General features: G+C 37.0%; 1 protein-coding gene across 1 annotated transcript in view; it reads left to right on the top strand.

Moving 5' to 3' along the window:
• luzp2 (leucine zipper protein 2) overlaps nt 1-21,244 on the top strand; it is a 97,672-nt gene that overhangs the window by 63,565 nt on the left and 12,863 nt on the right. The window contains exons 2-7 of the mRNA XM_046865073.1: nt 881-992; nt 4,692-4,762; nt 16,734-16,815; nt 19,281-19,343; nt 20,156-20,218; nt 20,713-20,775. Of these exons, the coding sequence (XP_046721029.1) occupies nt 881-992; nt 4,692-4,762; nt 16,734-16,815; nt 19,281-19,343; nt 20,156-20,218; nt 20,713-20,775 (454 nt within the window). The remainder of the gene's footprint in view (nt 1-880; nt 993-4,691; nt 4,763-16,733; nt 16,816-19,280; nt 19,344-20,155; nt 20,219-20,712; nt 20,776-21,244) is intronic.

Below are 21,244 nucleotides of genomic sequence, written 5' to 3'. Positions count from 1 at the left end.
CGTCTCGCTCGGTAATGAACATATTTACTGATTTCTCCGGTGTCTGGGTTACGATTCGGTTATTGGCAGGAAGTAAATACTAATAAAAGCTCATCGCTGCTCAGACACGGTGATTAATTAATGTTCTAACAAATACACCTCATTAATTAGTGACCTTTCATGTGTCTTTGATGTCCTGTTTATATTCTGATACTTTACAGCTACAAAGCGAGAATATTTTTGCATATTCATTGTGTTCTCTCTTCTGCATCTTCCATCTTTGACTCAGACATGCATTGTATTACTGCAAATTTAAAGTATAGACAATAAAATATTGTTTAAACCAGAGAAATACTTTAATTGAGGTTTAGGGGATTTTATTACCTGTAATAACATTGTAATAAAGGTGTAATAATGCAGGTTTTTTATTCCACAATTTAATAATTACATTTCAGTTCAATTATTTAAACTAATGTGTAAAATCTATTATTATTATTATTGAATTCTTTAAAACTCAACATTATTCAGATACATTTTCTCTCGTTTTATTTTTTTTGGAAACACATTATGGCAGAAATTATGCAAATATATACATTTAATTAAATCTAAAGATTCTACATATTTACATACAAATTTTTTCTGTAATAATTCTAAACATTAATTCTAATAACTCTATAATTTTCCATGTAAATCTGGCTGGTTTGTGTAAATTAATTGTACACTGGGGTGAATTGGGGCTGATTTGCGACCTGGTATATGAGGGTGTTAATATACACTTTTTTTATTTAGTGGAATCCCCCAGAATTTCTAAAAGTTGATCTCAGTTCAGTTTTGTGTCAGAAGATCACATCTCCACATGATACATGATGTTGTTCTTTCCTGCTTTTCTGTTTCTCTGCAGTTATGAAGTGCTGGAGAAGAAGCTAAAGGAAGCGTTTACAGAAAGAACAGGGATTTTACGACAACTCTCAAAAACTTCGAAGGAGCTGGACAGCATAAAGGGAAACCTACAGGTAAACTCAATTAACATCATTTACTTTTATTTAAATGATCACACCCCATTTTATCCTCATAAACAACTCATTTACATAAACACACCCCTGTGTAACTTCTTATTTACATAAAAATTCCCCAATTTTCCCTCATAAACTCTAATTTACATATTTACAATTATATTAACTTTTTTTTCCACAAATGCCCACCTTATTGTACCTTTATACATTCTTATTTACATAAACACAACCTATACACTTCTTATTTACTTTAACACACCCCATTCAGCCCCCTAAACTTCTCATTTGCATAAACACTCCACATGCAGCTATTATATTAAACCCATCCTATTCGACCTCATAAACATAAACATGCCACATACACTTCTCATTTACTGTACATAAACACACCCCATTCAACCTCATAAACTTGACATTTACATAAAAACTGTACATACACTTCTCATTTGCGTAAACACGCCCCATTCAACCTCATTAAGGCGCTACATTCACTTCTCATTTACATAAACATGCCATATTCAGCCTAATACACTTTTCATTTACATAAACACACCCTATTAACCCTTATAAACTTCTCATTCACATAAACCCGCAAATACACGTATCATTTACATAAACGCACCCATACAATTATCAAACCTGTTGCCCCATTTCACCTGCATAAACATCTGATTTACATAAACACAAACAAATATTTTGGTATAAATGATAAAAGTTAAAATATACAAAAAAAAAACAGAGCAAAGGAATGTTACAAATAAACACAGAATATTTCACACATTTTGTTGAGCAAAAAAAACTTTCACCAAATGTTCAGCACAAAGTGTGTAAAAGTCCGTCTGGACGATCCGCCTCATTACTCACTTAGTGACCTTTTGCTGATTTTGATTTCAGATTTTGTGCCGAAAGTCAGTCGGAATATAAATCACAGCTTCCTGATTCTCTTCCGACCAAAACTACATAAATGTAAATTATAAACAATAAAATTAATATGAAAATAATAATTTAATATAATATAATATAATATAATATAATATAATATAATATAATATAATATAATATAATATAATATAATATAATATAATGTGATATAATGTGATAATAGAATCATATTTCCTATTGTGCATTTGTATATTAATAAAGAAACAATGTGTACATATATATTATTATATTACTTTAAAGTGATAAAGTACATTTAAATATATTTAAAAAACTATTATTTTATAATATACAATAATACTTATAATGTGATGTTGCTTCTTTTAAATTTAAAGTAACTAAGAATTACATTCAATTATTTATTATTCCTTAATAAAAAAGTATAAAAGCAGTAATGTATATATCATATATCATGAATCTTTTTGCTAGAAACAAACTTTACTCTGAATATAATAAATTAATCAGACTAAATCAATACTGCGATTTTTTAAAATTCAGTTAAAACAGAGGCAGTTGTTCAGAGTGAATAAGATCAGAGGAGAACGAAATTCGCTGATCTGTTGCTGGTGTGAGGATGTGACTCTGTTGCTCTTCTTCAGAATGTTCATCAAATAGCAGCCAATGGATCCACAGTGATTCACATATTTATATCTTTGAAGTCCAGTTTGTCTTGGCAGAGCACTTGGACGTTGTACCAGGGCTTGGCAGGGCACTGTGGCCATATTTCCATCAGCCTGGAGGGTGATGTCTCATCAGTTCCTCTATGTGTTTTTCAACATGGAGCTTCTGCGTTTCTTCCTGATTCTCTCAGGAATCTTGGTCAGGATTGAAAATCCTTGTGTGTACCTGTATATGTGTATTGTTTTGCTTTGGGACCTTTATCAAAGCGTTATGTATTTCTGTGTGTGTGAGACGGGAATGAGGTGGTTGGTGGTGGATTGGTGGTATGGAGACTTTGATCTTGCCGGATCTGCTGTAAAACATCAATGATCAACAGTAACCTTTATTTCAGATAAATTATGCACATGTAACCTTTCTCGAGCCGCTTCTGTGTCCTTCTGTTTATTTTTTACGACGAGACTGAGCCAGAGTCTGCCTTATTATCGTTAAACTTTTCCTGATGAGGGCTGTGATGTTCACCTCGGCTCTGACTGCTCGGATTTCTGCCAGCTTTCCATAAAGACACGATCGCACATCCATCTCAATCCACATGAAAGGACCATGTCTAATAATCCCTAGTTATACTTAACTACAATATGTAGCTAGTGATGAGTAGCTATTAATATGTAACAATATACATATAGTTTTTTTTCTTCTAGCTTATTACCTGAAGCTACTAAAATGGACTTCTATAACTGTCTGGTTTGGTTCAGCTACCAAATCAGACACCAGGAGGCTTCAGCGGACGTTCAGGACTGCTGAGAGGATTATCAGTGCCCCACTGCCCAACCTCCAAGATCTTTACTCCTCCAGAGTGGAGCAAAGGGCTAAGAGAATCACTTTGGACCCCACACACCGAGCCCACTCTCTCATCCAACTGTTGCCGCTACAGAACATCGTCCACCAGAACAGCAGGCACACAAACTGTTTTTTATACTCAATTATAGTCAAATTATAGTCAAACAATTAAAATATTCACAACAACACATTCTCGATCATAACTGACACACTTATTCATAGAATCCAAAAAGTACATTTGCGTACTTGAAAATAACATCTGTACATTTATTCAAACATTATTTCTACTTCAGTTTATAGTGCATTTATTTATTGTCTGTTTCATTTATATTTTGTTATATTTTGTCTGTCGTTTCTTCTGCACTGGAAGCTCCAGTCGCCAAGTCGTTTTCTTGTGTGTGTAAACTTACTCTGTAATAAAGCTGTTTTTTTTATTCTGATTCTGATGAATCTAGAAACATATCACCAGAGATACATTACAGCTAAAAATCTGTAACCGGTAATATTTATTTATTTAAATGTATTTAAATTAAGAGATATACAGTATAATTTAAGTATTTTGTAACTAGTAATATTTACTGTTTTGATCTTACTGGATTCTGAATCCTGATTGGTCAGAATGTGTTGATTTAAATGATTTAACAAAAAGATGGAATAAACCCATGATTGTTGACGAGGTGGTGAAGTTTTCCATCTGTAGAAATAAATGTTTTTATTTGATATTTATGGAAGGAGTCAGAGATAAAGCCATACATTTTACAGCATCTTCTGGAATAAAAAGTGAGGGACAGGGCGTTTATAGCTACTATAATAAAGGTTTGCTTGTTTAATGACTTTTCTGCAAAATTACATGTAAATATAAATGGATAAAAAGAGCGCCATTGCTTATACTTTATAAAAAGTTGTATTTCTTCCACTCTGTCAGTGATTATTTTACTTTTTCAGCACAACACAGAGGAGTTTGTTGCTCACTTAGAAAACATGTACATGAGCTACAGAACTCAACGCTGTCATTTTTTCGCTTTTCTTTTTTCTGCACGGCTTTTAATTTCGTTTCATCTCCATCATTTCCTTCGAGATGAGTCAGAAACACAACTGATTTTTCGCAACACAATGACAAAGGAGATGATTATGCCTGTGTTCTCGCTCAGACCCGGAGTTAAAAATCAAAGTCGTATTTATTTAGCATCAAATCTGAACAGAATCTGAGCATCTCTCAGTCAACAGCAGCAGATCACAAACACAAGGCCAGTGTTCAGTCTGAAAAACATCTTTCATTTCCCCTTTTTTCCCTTATTTTAGTCAATGAAGAATGACGACTCGGTGCCCAAAAAGGATGTGCAGAGGATTCTGGAGCTGAGTCACAAACAAAGGTACAAAAATAATTTCACTTATTTAAGAATGACACAAAGGATAACGAGTGCAAACTGTTCCAAGGTGCTGGATTGTGATTGGTCAGAAGGTATATAACAGCTCAATGATGGTAAAAGAAAATCGGAAAAGAATTAAGAATATTTTTTGTGGCAAAAAAGAAAAGTGGTTGTATAATGTTCTGATACTGTGTTTGGTTAAGTAACAAATTTAGAGAAAAGAAAAGATTTTTTTTTTCTTTTGGAAAAAATAAACTTTTTATATATCTTGTTCTGATTTTGTAATGAAGTTTAAAAATGGACCTGATTTACAGTTTAGTTTTATTTTAAAACTGATGTGAGTCATTAAAACACGATTCATGGAGTAAAAGTTAAAATACAGTAAAAGTTTTTAAGTTGTTCTGTTTTTAGTTTAAAATTAAAAGTATATAAAGTATATAAAGTATTTTTTTTTATTATTAGTTATGTGGATCAGATTACTGAATATATATCAATATGGTGAAATTTGCAAAATTTGTAACGAAGTGTATATATGAAATAATATTGGAATGAGTCTCCAGTGTCCGCAGGTTCATATTAAATTTACTCATTCTGATATGTTTTCTTTCAATATTGAAAATATCAGGGTCCGTCTGAATTCAAATTGGGTTAGAGGTTGAATCAGAACACCAAGAGCTTAAACTCCAGTACCACCATGCTGTCACTCCTGGGCCCTTGATCAAGACCCTTAACCCTCACCTGCTCAGCTGTATAAATGAGATAGCTGTAGGTCACTCTTGATAAGGGCATCCGTTAAATGCTGTAAATGTAAAAGTAAATCTAGGAGGGTAATGGGAGATGATCAGGATTATGGGATGTTAACGATTAGAGTCATATGAGGTGAGTTCAGAGATTCACTCTGTTTATAAGAAATACTTTATTTATCTACGTTTCCACACTTTCACTTTCAAAATAGTCCCCATGCACAGCAGTACACTGCTCCCAATATTCTTCTGGAACGTGTCCTGAAAGTCTTCTTTTTGAAGCACCTTTTGTAAATCGTGCCAGATCTCTGCGATGGTGTCAAAACAGAGACCTTTGAGCTGGATCTTCATCGTCAGGCAGAGGGTGAATTCTGCAGTAGCCGAATCTGGCGAGCAGTGTGGATACGGAAGTCAGATCACGTGGATTGTTCTCCGATGATCATCATGCACGAGTTGCCGAACGATTTCGTAATTTTTGGAGGTTGAGTTCACCACAGTTTTCCTGATCTCACGTGGGCTTGAAGAAGCGCAAGTCCTGCTCGAAACACCTCGAACGACTCTTCCCAGCATCGCCTTGTGTCAAACGTGTGTCACGTCAAACGTCTCCAGGGCAGATTTGAGCAGTTTCATGCCGAATTTCATGTTTGCTCTTTGTTCTAATGTGGTCAGAATAGCACCAGGTAGCATCATTAGACTTAAACCTTTTTGACACCATCTAGTGTGCAGCTTAGACAAAGAAAAATCCAACACATCCAGAACCGGATTCGAAACTAAGGTAAGAACGAGCACAAGGCCAGACGCTGAACAAACAGAGTCAAATGGGATAAAAAAAAACTGTGTGTGTGTGTGTGTGTGTGTGTGTGTGTGTGTGTGTGTGTGTGTGTTCTGGCTGTAGGGAATCGAAATTGAATTGTTATCCATTTGATTTGTGGAACATGCAGTAAATGTGGCCGCTATAAACCGCTAAAAATTACACGAGGTGTCAGTCTGCATATCAGAAAAAACTGATCATTTAAACATATCGGAGTACAAAAGGAATAAAACAGTTCATGACATTTTTACTATGAAGGCATCAAAGCAAATTTATTATTAGTTTTTAGATTCTTTGCACTAATTTATTTATTTTTTGCACGGCTCAGCTTTTTAGCCCGTGACTACACAGGGAACATAGCGTTTATACGTCACAGAGAAAGGCTCTATGGTTTGTGCTGAAGAAGTTTTCTGAGCCTGCATTTTCACTCCATAGTCAGGAAGAAATACAGCCCAAGCTTCTGAACATGACCTAGCACTGTCTGTTATTAGCATATAGCTCAAATTAAAAGCAAACATTTTTAAAGAATCCTTTATTTGGTCATGAGATCAAATCAGTGGTTTCGCTGCTTGCTGATAAAAAACCCAGGAACTCAGAATAATGCCTTTCTCTCATGTGATGGAAACATCTCTTTAATACACCCGAGTCACTCTGAAGAGCGTGGTGTGTTCATGTGAGCAGATTTCTGGATAAAACTGATTAAAGCAGTACAGAATCCAATAAAATTCCTTTAATCCCAGATTTATAGTTAAAGGATTTTTATTGTATAACATGAGACAGAGAACACACGCTGTCACATAGTGTCCATACTCAGGTCAGAAAAATGTTTTAGGAACCAAGGGAACATCTACATCTACAGAGTAAACATGATTTCATTTCTGACTTGTTACTGAATCAAAATAGGGCTCATGTCTGTATTAATAGAACATAATTTAGCTTGTAATGCATATATAAGTGGCACAGGGGGCGTGGCTGAGCACCGGTTTGTGAATGGAGGGCGAGGCTGGGGAGACAATCGGTTAAAATCTCACACCTGTTGGGAATTTATCTAATCAGTGTTCTCTTTATAGTATATATATATATATATAGCTAGAATTATGTATCTATTAATATGTATCTAGTAATATTTGGTATTATGTGGCTTGATTGCTGAGAGTTTCAGCTACAGCAGTGTTTTTGCTGTTAGAGTTTTAATGATTCTTTGACTTGACCTGCTTAATGCTCAGCCTTATATTCAGATTTTTTTTTATATTTCCCCCATTAAGGATCTGCTCTTTATATTATTTATTTACTGTATTTACACCCCCGCTCCTGGTTTAATTGGCCGTACTCACTCTCCATGGACCGAGTTGCTTCAAGAAAATCAAAGAAGTTTGATGCTGCGAGTATCTGCCTCCTAAAATCCGATTGAGAGGCAGGAAATTAGAGCTCGCGCCCTTTGCACATGTATCGATTTTGTTTACTTGGACTCCCACGGATATCTGCAGTCTAGCACAGACTCAGCTGGACTATAAATCAGGGCAAGATAATCAGAGGAACGCTGCATGCTGGAATTCAGACGTTAGCATATGCAGGAGACGAGGAACACATCGTTAAGTATGAGTAAAAATGTCCAAAAATCTTAAAGTAAGCTTGAAATACCACAGCAACTTGCCATCAATTCCATTTCTGTTTCTTTTATTGAACAATGTAATGTAATTGCTTTTACACTTTAAAGTAATATTTTATGTCGTGAATGACATTGAAGCAGGTCAGTTCCTGTTCTCACTTGTGTTATAGCTGCTATAAACACTCCATCCATCAGCAGCTTCTCTTTATTCTCTGTCTAATGAGTAAAATCTCCTCCATGCTGGAGGTGTTAGAGAACGTACCTCTGGTACTGGAGACTCCTTCTTAAAAGATTAAGTAAACACGTTTGTGAGGGTGGAATAAACTTTAAAAGGCAGTTTTTGCGTCGCAGCCTGAACTGTGTGTGAAAACGGATGCTTTCGAAAACGATGACTGATTTGTATTCGTTTCAAAGAGCCGAAAAGTAAATAAACGGCAGGCAGAAATGTCAGAGCATCTGAAGTTTTCACGCATACCCAGTAAAGGGACATTTTCAGACGTTAGTGTTTTCAGACGTCTTGTGGGATACGATGTATGGACGTGAAACTTTTTAACACCATTTTTAAATTGATCTGGATTCGTGTAGATGTAGCCTTAATTACAGTTATAGATTTTCAAGTCACACTTATTCAATGTTAATATCTTGGGCAATTATTTCAATGTTATAACAACAACAATAACAATAATAACAATAATAATAATAATAATAATAATAATAATAATAATAATAAAATAACAATACAAATAATAATAAGGCTACATGTGCAATAACTTGTACGACTCTATATAAACATATAAACTTAATATATTCCTTAAGATGCATATTTTATTTAAAATTTCGTATATTTTATTTTACTTGAGTCTTTATGTTTGCAACCCAAACATTTTCCTATGAGATTAATAAAGTGTTCTGATTCTGAACATCTGTTGATATGGAAAGTGAAGTGAATTCGAACGAGAGCATTAATATAAACCTCCTGCGTTATGTCAGCAGATAATCAACTAAAAAATGTGGATTACTTTCTCTAATTTATACTGAGGTTCTGCTGATTTTGATCTTCAGAACAGGATCTGGGATGTAAAATGTGTCACATCTCCATTTTTCAGAAGCTTGACCCAGCGAGCAGCAGATCGAGGGCAGGACTCAGCTGACATTATACAGATGTTGAAATATCAGGTGAAATGTCAGTGTGTGGATTATGACAATGATCCTGGGTAGAAGGTAATAAAGATGGTTTGCTTTGACTTCCTGAAAAGCATGTTAAAGATATAAAGAGCAATAATAATAACAATAACAACAACAACAACAACAACAATAATAATAATAATAATAATAATAATAATAATAATAATAATAATAATAATACACTCTAAAGCAGTCTACAAGGAGGCTATGTGACAAATAAACGCTTCCTGGGAGTATATTTATAAATTTTTGTGTGTTGTTAGAAGGAAAGAGACAGAAAGGAGGATGTTTTTGCTCTGGTACTCTGGTATTTGTACTGGTGATCTGAGACTCAGTGCTTCTGCTTTTGTCTGGTGCTTCTGGGAGGATAAACAGACAAACTATACAATTATTCCCAGCTGGTGGGCATTGAATCTGGCACGTCTCCACCTTCCTGGTTTCTTCAGGCATCTTGTATTCTTCCCCAGACGAGCTGTCATACAGGAGGGATAATTACGCTGATCGCTCTTCAGTCATGTGTGCTTTGTGGTGGCACATCTTTTACTTTATATTTTCGCTTTCTGCTGTTCGCTTCATTGGCTGCCGTGCTGGCACGGATTCATCTGCTTCTCTGTGGTGCCATTAAGAGAAATCCTGAGTCACGGTTGTTGTTGTTGTTTTTATTCAGCCCTTTATTGCCCGGTGTTTGAAGATATGAAGATTCTCTGAGCGAGTTATCACTTGGTCCAACCTTGTTTTCTATTTTCAATTTGCCTTAGTGTTTGAAGGAGCATCCTAAAGAGCTTTATATCCAACCTCAGGACTGCTGGGAATTTGCAGAGGAGACTTGGAAGTCCTGACTTTTCCAAACTGTTACCCAGACGTTGGAGGCAAACAATAGTATATGAGGTCTTTGGAGGTGGTAGCATTGAAATTTTCCCTTTAATATAATCTAGGAGACTCAAACCTTTTCTTGTGCACAAAGCCAGCTTCATGAAGATCTGCTTTACATGGAAGATGTAGAAGATCTCCTGCTATAGATCTGCAACCCTATTGAACACCTTTGGGATGAACGTGAAGACTGAGTGCACCCCAGGAACCTCCTCACCTTCTCACCTACATCAGTACCTGACTTTTCTAACACCCTTGTGGTTGAATGAATCTCGACAAATCTCCACAATATCTTTTGGAACATTTTCCCAGAAAAGTGGAGCTCATTATAAGAGGAAATGAGGATTAAATATGGAATGGGATGTTCAGAAAGAAGAACATACCAATCTTATGGTCAGGTGTCCACAAATGTTGTGCTTTAATTGTATCTTCAGCTGGAATTGCAGGTGAGAGCATTGATTTACAACGTCAGAATGTGCTGTTTTACAGGATGAGGTTCTAAAAGGAATAAAAAGGAGTTTGTAGACAACGTGAACCATCAGAAAGTCCCACCAGACTCAGTGGACATAAAAGTATCGACACCCAGGCTACTGGATTCACACTTGACTTCATGGTGAAATGGACTCATCAATAATTGGATGTGAGAAGGTCCATCAAAGGAGTGTGAATGACAAAATGGTGACAGACATACTGTAGAGGTGGTTTATATGTGCTTTGTTTACTACTTATTATAAACACCTACAAAACAGTTTATATCGTTGTGGTTATTAAGTAGTTTTCTGGGACTGGTTTGATTTATCGTCATGAGGCATCGGTAAGAAGTTCACGAGTCCAATCAGTGTTTTAATTTAATAAAGATTCAAGCCGACTGACAATGCACGATGTCATCGCCTTATAACTGGTACAAGTCATTTTACCAGTCCACATAAATGCACTCGTTGTACAATGTTTGCAATAAAGGAAGTTTTATCTAAATTATACAGCACGTATCAGAACACACGTGCAGATAGCGTTAGCGTTTTATTGTGCTTCAACTTCCAAAACATTAAATACAGAAAACAGCAAAATAAACATGGATAAACAAAGAACATGTATAAATATATCTGTGTGAGGAAATTGAATTGCAATTGAAGTTGCATTAAACTCTGGGGGTGGGACTAAGATAGAGCTGTCACTCATTCCCAATAGAATAGAAACAATAAACCCAGTAAAACTTACTCAGCCTTTTAATAGCGGTGTTTGATGTGATGATATGGGAAAGACAGAAGCTCTTGGTTACTGATCAGAAGGTTAGGAGTTTAAGCCCCAGCATCACCAAATTGCCACTGTTACAGTAAACTGTTGAACAAAGACCATAACTTTCTGCTCAGAGGTCAGAATATCATCCCTGACCAGGCCCTGCACTCCAACCCCAGTTTCCAAACAAGCTCAGATGTTTGAAGAAAAAAGTTTCTCTGTACTGTACTGACAAATAATTCATTTTTGAAGTGACCCTAATGTTGCACTCCTTCAGAAAAAATGTTCACTGTATCAGACCAAAAGCCCTGGAGACCAAAAACCAGCAATGCAACCATCTGCATACAAAATGTAGTTATACGTCAGCCAAAATGTTAAACATGGTACGATGATGGTTCTGGTGCTCAGACAAATGTGCCTGATTTAGCAACGAATCGATATTCCCTTGGCGTTTGGTCTACATTTCATTTTGTCATAAAAGTTACAACATGCCTAAAGCCCAGGCACGCTGAACCCATTCATTATTTATTATTCATTTTTATTTCAGTGAGGTCACGGCGGAAAATAGAAAAGAAATTCTGCTAGATAATGTTGAACACAAAAATAGTTCGAGAAAGTGAAAAGTGTCGATCAGGAGCTGCATAATAATGATACTGAACCGGCGATTCATGATGAAGAATTTAAATGTAGTTCTCGGTATTAAGCTTCCTCTCAATCGTTTGGGATTTTTGCTTAATTTTCTATAACAGCAGCACAAAGTTCTTACGAGGTGAAATCAATAAGTTTGGAGACTCGCTCTTTGTACAAGAAAATGCTTTATTTATCAATGTTTCCACACGATCACCTTTAAAATATTCCACATGCACGGCAATACAGCGCCCCCAGTGTTCTCCAGGAACGTATCCTGGAAGTCTTCTTTTTAAAGCACCTTCTGCGATTCGTGCCGGATCTCCGCAATGGTGTTGAAACGGACACCATTAAACAGGATCTTCAGCTTTAGGATGAGGGTGACTTCTGCAGAAGCCTGATCTGGTGAGTGTGGAAGTGAGATCATGTGGATTGTTCTCAGACAATCATCATGCATGAGTTACTGAAAGGTTTTAACATTATCAGGGGTTGAGCTCGTTGAAGGTCTTCCTGATCTCTCGTCGTCTTCCAGCGATGTTCTTCTGCTCTTGAAGAGCTTGAGCCGCTTGAAACTTAAAACTACTCTTCACAGTGTCGCCCTATGTCAAACGTACGTCATGTTAAACGTTTTTGAAGAAATTGCAGACGTGGTAACAGACGTGGGTCAGAACAGCAGCAGTTACAGCTTTAGTCTTGAGATTTGTTGATACCACTTCGCATTAATGTGCTTGATCTGATGTTATAATTTGCTACTATAATTTTTACTAATTTATAGAAGGAGTCTCCAGTGTCAGAGGCATAGTTTTCCACCATCTTCAGGACGGAGGAGGAAAAGATGCTTCATTGTGGTTTCTCAGTAACACAACGAGCTCTGTTTTTTCTTAATAACTCTACAAGAAAGTGAAAGAGAAAAGAGAAGCTGCAGAAGGAGCGACTGTTTTTAGCTGTTTGGCCTAAAGGCATTTTTTCTGGTGTGGAGCATCTCTTACTTCAGTTTTGTTTCCTCGTAAAACCGCCACCTCGTGTTTTAGAAAGCGACAGGTTTGTAGGAGGTTCCAGCGATGATCTGCCCTGCACAGGAACTGTGAAAAAAAGTGGCAGCTGTGCTTTTCGCCTTTGTGTTTGAATTGTGTGCTGTCCACACACACACACACACACACACACACACACACACACACACACACACACACACTGTAAAAACTGTCATGCTGAAAAATCACAGCACTCAAATGGTCCACGAATCTTTTCAGTTTGATTTGTTTTTATTTTTTGTATTTCTCATAAACACAATATAAAGAACAACAGAAAAAAATGCACATATCACCTTTAACTGTACCTCGAATCCAGGTTTTCAACAAAACCCTAAAAAACCAAGAGCTGGTGTTAGAAGACAAACTGTTACAGGTACAAAGCTTGTCTACCTACAAACAGTTCTGTAGGTCTGGAGCAAAACCCTGTGGATGCTAGAAGATTTAGAAGGATTGAGAAGAATAGAATTTCGCACACGATTTACGAAAATAGAAAATAGGAGTTTTCTCCTCTTCTATTCTATTATTTTCTACTTATTCTATTATTTCTGCTGGATGATCTTCATAGAACTATCTTACTGCAAAGACTCCTGCACTCATCAGCTTCAACAAACAGACCCACAAATATGTGGTAAGAATGTGGAATTCTGATATACACTGACATTACAGTGTTGATTATATCAGCATCATTTCTGATTTTTATAATCTTTGCATTAAAGTCCTGAACTTGTAAATGGTTTTTTTAGTTTTTGGTCTTGACATCTCTTGGCCTAGATTGAATGGTGTATTTGGACAGGATTAGGGAATACGGTGTTACCTGGATGTTTGGTGTCGATTTATGATGATAGTTAACACTAGATGTTTGGTGTATTTGGTCAAGTTTTGGACCAGAGAAAATACTGGATGTTTTGTGCATTTAATCAGGATTTGAATCAGAGAAAGTTCAGTCAGGATTTGGACAAGTGGGAAAGCTGGATGTTTATGGACAAAACCTAAAGGTCTGCTGAATGCAGGTAGTCCCTGAGTTACGATGGTTTAACTAACGATGATGAAAAAATTTCCGTATGATAGAATGGGACGCTGCCAGAACGTTCGCATCTCCTGCCATGTGAGATGCTTCACTCTCGCCAGTGGTCTACAGACTTCTGTTGTCTCTGTCAGAGGTTCTATTTTTAGTGTTTCAAAGCCCAGTTTTAACTCTTGTTTCTCTCGTCTTTTTCACCGTTGCTGGACACTGAAACAGAGCACATCCGTCCTCTGACCTGCACTCGTCCACATGCCCACTGCCACATTACAGAAATGCTAATTGTTTTGCTAAATTGAGACGTTTATGTAAAATTATTGACATGTTACAGTACCACTACCCCATACTGGTCATTATTCTTTAAGAGTCCTGGGCAGGACAGGACATGTCTCCACTTTCCATTTAATCAATTTACAATGGAGTCATCAGAACTCATCTCCATCGTCATCTCCAAGTCGTGGACTGACTATATATATATATATATATATATATATATATATGGATATTTGGTGTATTTATTTGGGTTCTAGAGCAGATAAACACCTGGATGTTTTGTGCATGTGATCATGATTTGGATCTGAGAAAGGATTAGATATCAGTCAAAATTTGGACAAGTTGGAAAGCTGGATGTTTGATGTATATGATCAGGATTTAAACCAAAAGGTCTGCTGAATATCCAATATGTTCAGGAAACTTTAAAACCTCAGTGGTTTGAGTTTCAAGCCTCAGTACAATGAGCAGCTTGGGAAAGTAAATAAATTGATGGATTATTATTATTTTTTTCATGTTAACTTATTAAGCCAAATGGGAAAGTTGACATTTTTCTGAGCAGCAACACATCAAAGAAGATTGCCTCTTGACAAGCTTGGGGAATCATTTGCCCTGAACTGATACCAAGCCATCTGTGAGATCAAGCAATATCCTGCCAGTGCTTTCCTCAAAAATAATGTTTGGATGATGAACAGAATGAAGGACACAAGTGTATTTTACTTCCTGCTTGTAACATGCTTGCAGGAATTTGTTATGTATATATATATATATATATATATATATATATATATATATTGACTAAAAGAAATGAGTTTATTAGGAACCGCACATGTAGGACGTTTTGGAAACAAGGTGAGGGAGGTGAGATTGAGATGGTTTGGACGTGCAGAGGAGGGACATGGGGTATATCAGTAGGAGAATGCTGAGGATGGAGACACCAGGAAGGAGGAAAAGAGGAAGACCAAGAAGGAGGTTAATGGATGTGGTGAGGGAAGACATGCAGGTAGTTGGTGTGAAAGAGGCAGATGTAGAGGACAGGGGGGTATGGAGACAGAGGATCTGCTGTGCAGACCCCTAATGGAAGATGCAGCAAGAAGAAGAAGAAGATTTATATATAGTACATATGTGTAGTATATATCTGTAGCACTAAAATACTGTAAGTAATTGCATAATTGATCTTTTAGGTTTAAAGTGTTGTGAGGTCTAAACGCTAACACCTTGCAGTAAACAGAAACGAGAAATGACTGTGTGGTTCCTCCATCATTAACCCTCCACCCTGCCCATGGCTCAGGGCCATTATTACTGCTTAAACAAGACTAATACAATACAGAAAACCAAGTGCTAGTGGACTACGCAAGGAACAATATCAGGAATGGAACACTGTGTGTGTGTGTTTGTGTGTGTGTGTGTGTGTGTGTGTGTGTGTGTGTGTGTGTGTGTGTGTGTGTGTGTGTGTGTTGCTGTTAAAATAAATATCTAAGTGACATCACATTGTAATTTTTATCCATTTATAGTTACTTTTTACAATTAGCTCCTGTTCTCCCATGTTATGACGGCATTAAACAGTCTTTCCTTCAACGTAATGCATTTCTGCACGACACTGGCGTCCTCCATAATGCACTTCTCCTCACTGAGCTGTTCATGTTCATGTACAGTATGGTGTGACCGCAACTGGTTGGGTTCACACAGTTTATGGCCTGTTTGTTCTTAATACAAATTTTTCAATGACTGACCATTTCCAATTATTTTCCAGAATACTGAAGGAAACTCTGAAACCCCAGGGCTATGGGAATGGCCAGGTCACATGATGCTCGTTAACCAATTAAATAACATCAGCACGTGATATCTCAAAACACTCAGCACAGTGAGGGGAGTTTCTGGGTAATACATTGACATCATGCGACATCACATGCTCAAGAAGTCACAGTGTCACAGACTGGTCCTGTGGTGGTTAAAAGCAGATGTATTCACTATTGCACTTGATTATTTAAATTTTCTTTAACTTCCAACCCAAAGCTCAGAAAAGCCGTCTCATCCTTGCTATAGTAAGATTAAATATGTAGATTTAAAAAGGGCTATTTGTGTTATTACCAGCGTGGACTCTTAGCGTTGTTATGGTTACTGTTTCTCATATCAGAGTCAGAATTCGCTCCAGGCCATCGCTTTGTCTGCAGGAAAATAAAAACACAGAGTGTAAAAAACCCCAAAAGACAGTGTTTTGTTCGCAGGTAATAGCGACAGGAAGTAGTTTCTGACACAGCTCGCCATTCTAAGCTGTGTTTACTTTTGATTTCCTTGTTGCCTGGTTTATTAGTTTTCTCGTCACCTTGTTTTTCATTTCGAGTCCTAGAGCTACGATCGCCGCAGCATCAGACGAAAATGCTCTGCCGCTACACATCCTGTATGAATATCCCAATCAGTGCTTTTCACTAGAAATGACCTGCATTATGACCCCACAGGGGCAGAAATGACACTTCTGACTCCCATGTTCTCATATTCTCTCTCTCTCTCTCTCTCTCTCTCTCTCTCTCTCTCTCTCTCTCTTTCTTTTCTTTTCCTTTTCAATATCAGAGAAGAGATGAGATCACTCCAGGCAGCTCTTCAGAAGCAACTGGACGAGGCAGCAGAGCGAGCTGAGAAACATCAAGCCACGGTGAGGCTCCTGAGCAAACAGAGGTTATAAAATGAATCGGTTCTGCTCCAGCGATTCATCAAACAGCTCATCATGACAAAATGTACATTTCATCCACATGCAAATCGCGATGCACGCATCATTTTTTTTATTTTGCATTGAAATGAAGGTCTGGTTCAAGTGTTTATATTATTGACCTTCTCCGTCTGCGCCCTTCCCGTGTCCTTTCAACACAAAACTCATTATCAGGGATGTTTATTACAGTCGCAGAGGAACAGCACACAGAGGGGGTCGGATTCTGCCCGGGGTATTTTTATCCCTGACTTATAGAGGTACAGTGTGTTAATTACAAAACAGACACAGAGCACTAGAACTTTTCTCCTCCTGCTGTGTTTTGAGAAAAAGAGCTGGACAGAAAGAGAGAGAGAGAGAGAGAGAGAGAGAGAGAGAGAGAGAGAACACTTTGGGATACGAGGAGGCGCTGTGTCTCGTCTAGAATAAGAATGAATCCGTGAGGGGAATAAAAATGAGCATTAAGATCTACTTTTCCTTCCATGAGCAGCTCCGAACCGAGAGGCTTCAATTAGAAGCACACTGACCTCATGACCTTCTGATGCTTTAACTCTTATTTACTTTACTACTGACCAACTCATGAACATATTTAGCTTCATTTTCCTTCAATTTTACTTATTTATACAGTGTTTCAGGTTTTTTGCCATTCGCACAGGTACGTTACAGTTCATGTAAATGTTTCTCAGAATCAGTTTTAGTCACACTTTTTTCAGTAGCAGTAATAGTAAATAATATTTCACATTGTATGAGTAATATTGCACGTTGTTGACTATACATAAGTCATATTGCAGTATTAATATAAATATAATATTATTATTGTACTAAACACTAAATCTTACTTTTGCTTATTTACTTAAATACTTGTTGTTGTTTTTTTATTTATATGAAATTTCCTATACTTTCAGAATGACTAGCATATGTACTTCGCTATACTTAGTACATCTACATATCAAGTACTACTTACTTAGCTGATTTAGGTTGTTATTAATACTTGTTTAACTACTTACTTACTTACTTACTTACTTACTTACTTACTTACTTATTTCCTTTTTTAGTAACTTACCTACTTATTTATTTATTACTTATTTACTTTCTCACTCACATACTCAGCCCCTTCACTTATCGCTATCTATACTTAGTAAATTGGGTATTTACTTACAATTTTTTAACCACTTTTTTGATAAAGTACTTACATGCTTATACTTGTTTAATTATTTATTTAAGTACTAGTTACACTCAGCTATTTTTACTCACTTAATTACTTTTTCACTCTTCTTAGTTTGCCATAGTTACACATACAAATGTCATTTTATTTGCCTATACATTATTCCTCATATACACAATATAGAAAGTGTTATAATCAGCTGACGTTTTTCCAGCTATATGTGGTTCTTATAAACTGTTGGAGGAAAGCAAATGTATAGGATGTTTCTGGATCTGGAAGCCTGCATTTTTCCCTTCACTTGAACTAAGAGACCTGAAACCGGTTTCTCCATTACAACGTCCCTGTGCACAAAGCCAGCACAATGAAGATCTGCTGTACATGGGTTGAAGTGGAAGATCTTGAGTAACCTACCATAGAGTTTTGAGTTTAATCCTATTTTGGGATGAATGTGAACGCTGACTGCACCTCAGGCCTCCTCACCTCACCTACTTCACTACCTGACTTTATTAGCAGTCTTGTGCATGAATGAATCTCCACAAATCTTCACAAATTCTAGTGGAACATTTTCCCAGAAGAGTGGAGCTCATTATACAGCAAATAAGGACTAAATGTGGACTGGGTTGGGAGATATATATAAATATATATATAAATATTTATATATGGTTATATATTGGTTGTCATTTGCCTGCACCTCAACTGCTGCAGAAGTCAGAAGAGATATATGTGTGGAAAAAAAGATGAGATGATGTACACTAGACTTCGTTCTGATCAAAAGTTCCATGTTTTTTCTTGGTGTCCTGCTGGGCTTCGAAAGAGAAAGAACCGAGAGACTCAGAGCGAATCTCGAGTACTGCGCATTAGTGTTTGATTGGTGTTGCGTCTCATCTCCTGGGCTACACACACACACACACACACACACACACACACACACACACACTCCTGATGAGGTTTTTTTTTTTAAATGCAGTATAGAAGACATGTACAATTTCACAAAGCAGTCCCTAAGAGCCGATTTTGAAAAACTATATTTTGGTGGAAAAATTGTGTTATCTTCATGCACCAGCGACTTCACAGCCTCTATACACATTCCATCGCTTTTTTTCCCCCTTTTTTATGCATTCTTTTATGCATTGTGAAGACATGCTTTCATCTCAAGCACAGGCATCTCCACACCCTTCATCTATTCTTAAAATGTAGCTTCTTATATCTTATAATTTTAAATAAAGTTCCATGATGTTCTGTTCTCCAGATCAAATTCCTGAAGATGGAGATGGAAAAAAAGACCAAAATCATCAAAGACCTTCAGCAGGAGGTATTGTGGAGATGCAGATGATAAAACTCTTGCTGCTTATGTGAGTTTTTATACATATGTCAAAATAAAAGGAAACAATAAATACATTGAATTTTTTTATTACTCTAAATGTCCCATTGGAAGCCAGATTTGGAATAAAATGATGATTAAAAATGTAAAGTGGTTGCCGTGGTGATAGTAGCAGTTATGCTAGCAGTTACAGTAGGTGGTGTAGCCAGGAATTAGCAAAACATTGCAAATTTTTTTTTTTTTTGCTGTTAGTAGCATTTAGATGTTTTTTAATTAATTGGTAATTGGAAAATAATTAAAATAAGAACAAATGTAATAAAAGAAAAAGATCTCATCATAAAAATCTACCAAACCTCATACAGTATGTCGTTCTTCTCCAAACTGTTACCACAACGTTGGAGGCACAGAATTACATTAGATGATTTTGGAAGCTGAAGCATGAAATTTCCCCTTCACTTGAGACCCAAACCTGTGTTTCATGGGTTGAAGTGGAAGATCTCTAGAACCTATTGGGATGAATGTGAACGTTGACTGCATCCCCAGGCCCCATCACTTCCTCACCTTCATCGTTACCTGACTTTGACCTCAGAGACAAATTTTCCACAAAAACTAGTAGAACATCTTCCCAGAAGATTAGAGGTTTATATAACAGCAAACGAAAACTAAATGTGTCATGCACTGTTCAAAAAGAAGCACATGCCAATCTTATGGTCAGGTGTCCACAAACTTTTGGCAGCATTTCTTTTTTATATTTTATATATATTTATATATTTATTATTAAATAACTGTTTTTTTTTCTCCAGAACAAAAGCTTGAAGAATAAACTGCTCTCTGGGAATAAACTGTGTGACATACATGCAGAAGAGGTACATGTCTTTGTACACACACACACACACACGCACGCACGCACGCACGCACACACACACACACACACACACACACACACATTTGAATCTAAACCTAGCCTCTTTTGTCAAATGGAAATTTTTTTGGCAGTTTTCCTCACAGGAAGCAGCTCAGTGCAATGTCAGGGTCAAAACTGTATTCATATCAGCAGGAGGACAAATACATGAGCACTCACACACACACACACACACACACACACACACACACACACACACACACACACACACACACACGGCAGGGCTTTTGAGGTTAAGAAGTAAGTGTACATGTGTTTACTGAAACATCTGGCCAGCTGTTTAGGTCACTGCTGGAGTGAAAGGTCATGTGAGTGTTGTAGTGTAGAATGCACATCGATATGTTCTCCAGCGGTTCTTCTCTTTCACAAGTAGCTCATATTAACAGAAGAGAACCTGCTACGTGTCCGTTTCCTGTTTATATACTTTTTTTTTTCCAGTCTAAAAGAATCCAGGCCCAACTAAAGGAGCTGAGATACGGCAAAAAGGATTTAATTTTTAAGGTAAGTGTCTGATGATGGTAAAGTGAAGTAATTAATTTCAAGCCGCAATGTGCAGCTTCTGAACCTGATAAAAAGATAAAAAGATTTCACCTGAACTGTGCTTTTAATTAAATCTCTGAATGAAACCCTCTAATTCCTACTTCCACCCCCTTAGTCCTGTTCTTGCCCCCTTTAATCCTGTTTCAGTACCCCGTAGTCCTGTCTCTAATCCCTCTAACCTGGTCTCTGACTCTCTAATCCCGTCTCTGCCTCCTCTACTCCTGGTAATACCCAATCTAATCCTGTCTCTACCCAATCTAATCCTGTCTTTTCCCCTCTAATCCTGTCTCTACCCCTTTAATTCTGTCTCTACCCCTCTAATCCTGTCTCTGTGCCTCTAATCCTGTCTCTATGCCTCTAATACTGTCTCTACTTCCTCTAATCCTGTCTCTATGCCTCTAATCCTGCCTCTATGCCTCTAATCCTGTCT

This window comes from Silurus meridionalis, chromosome 13 (assembly GCF_014805685.1).
Source record: "Silurus meridionalis isolate SWU-2019-XX chromosome 13, ASM1480568v1, whole genome shotgun sequence".
Lineage (NCBI taxonomy): Eukaryota > Metazoa > Chordata > Actinopteri > Siluriformes > Siluridae > Silurus > Silurus meridionalis.
Note: the sequence above shows the minus strand (reverse complement) of the source record. Positions and strands in the feature narration are given on the sequence as shown.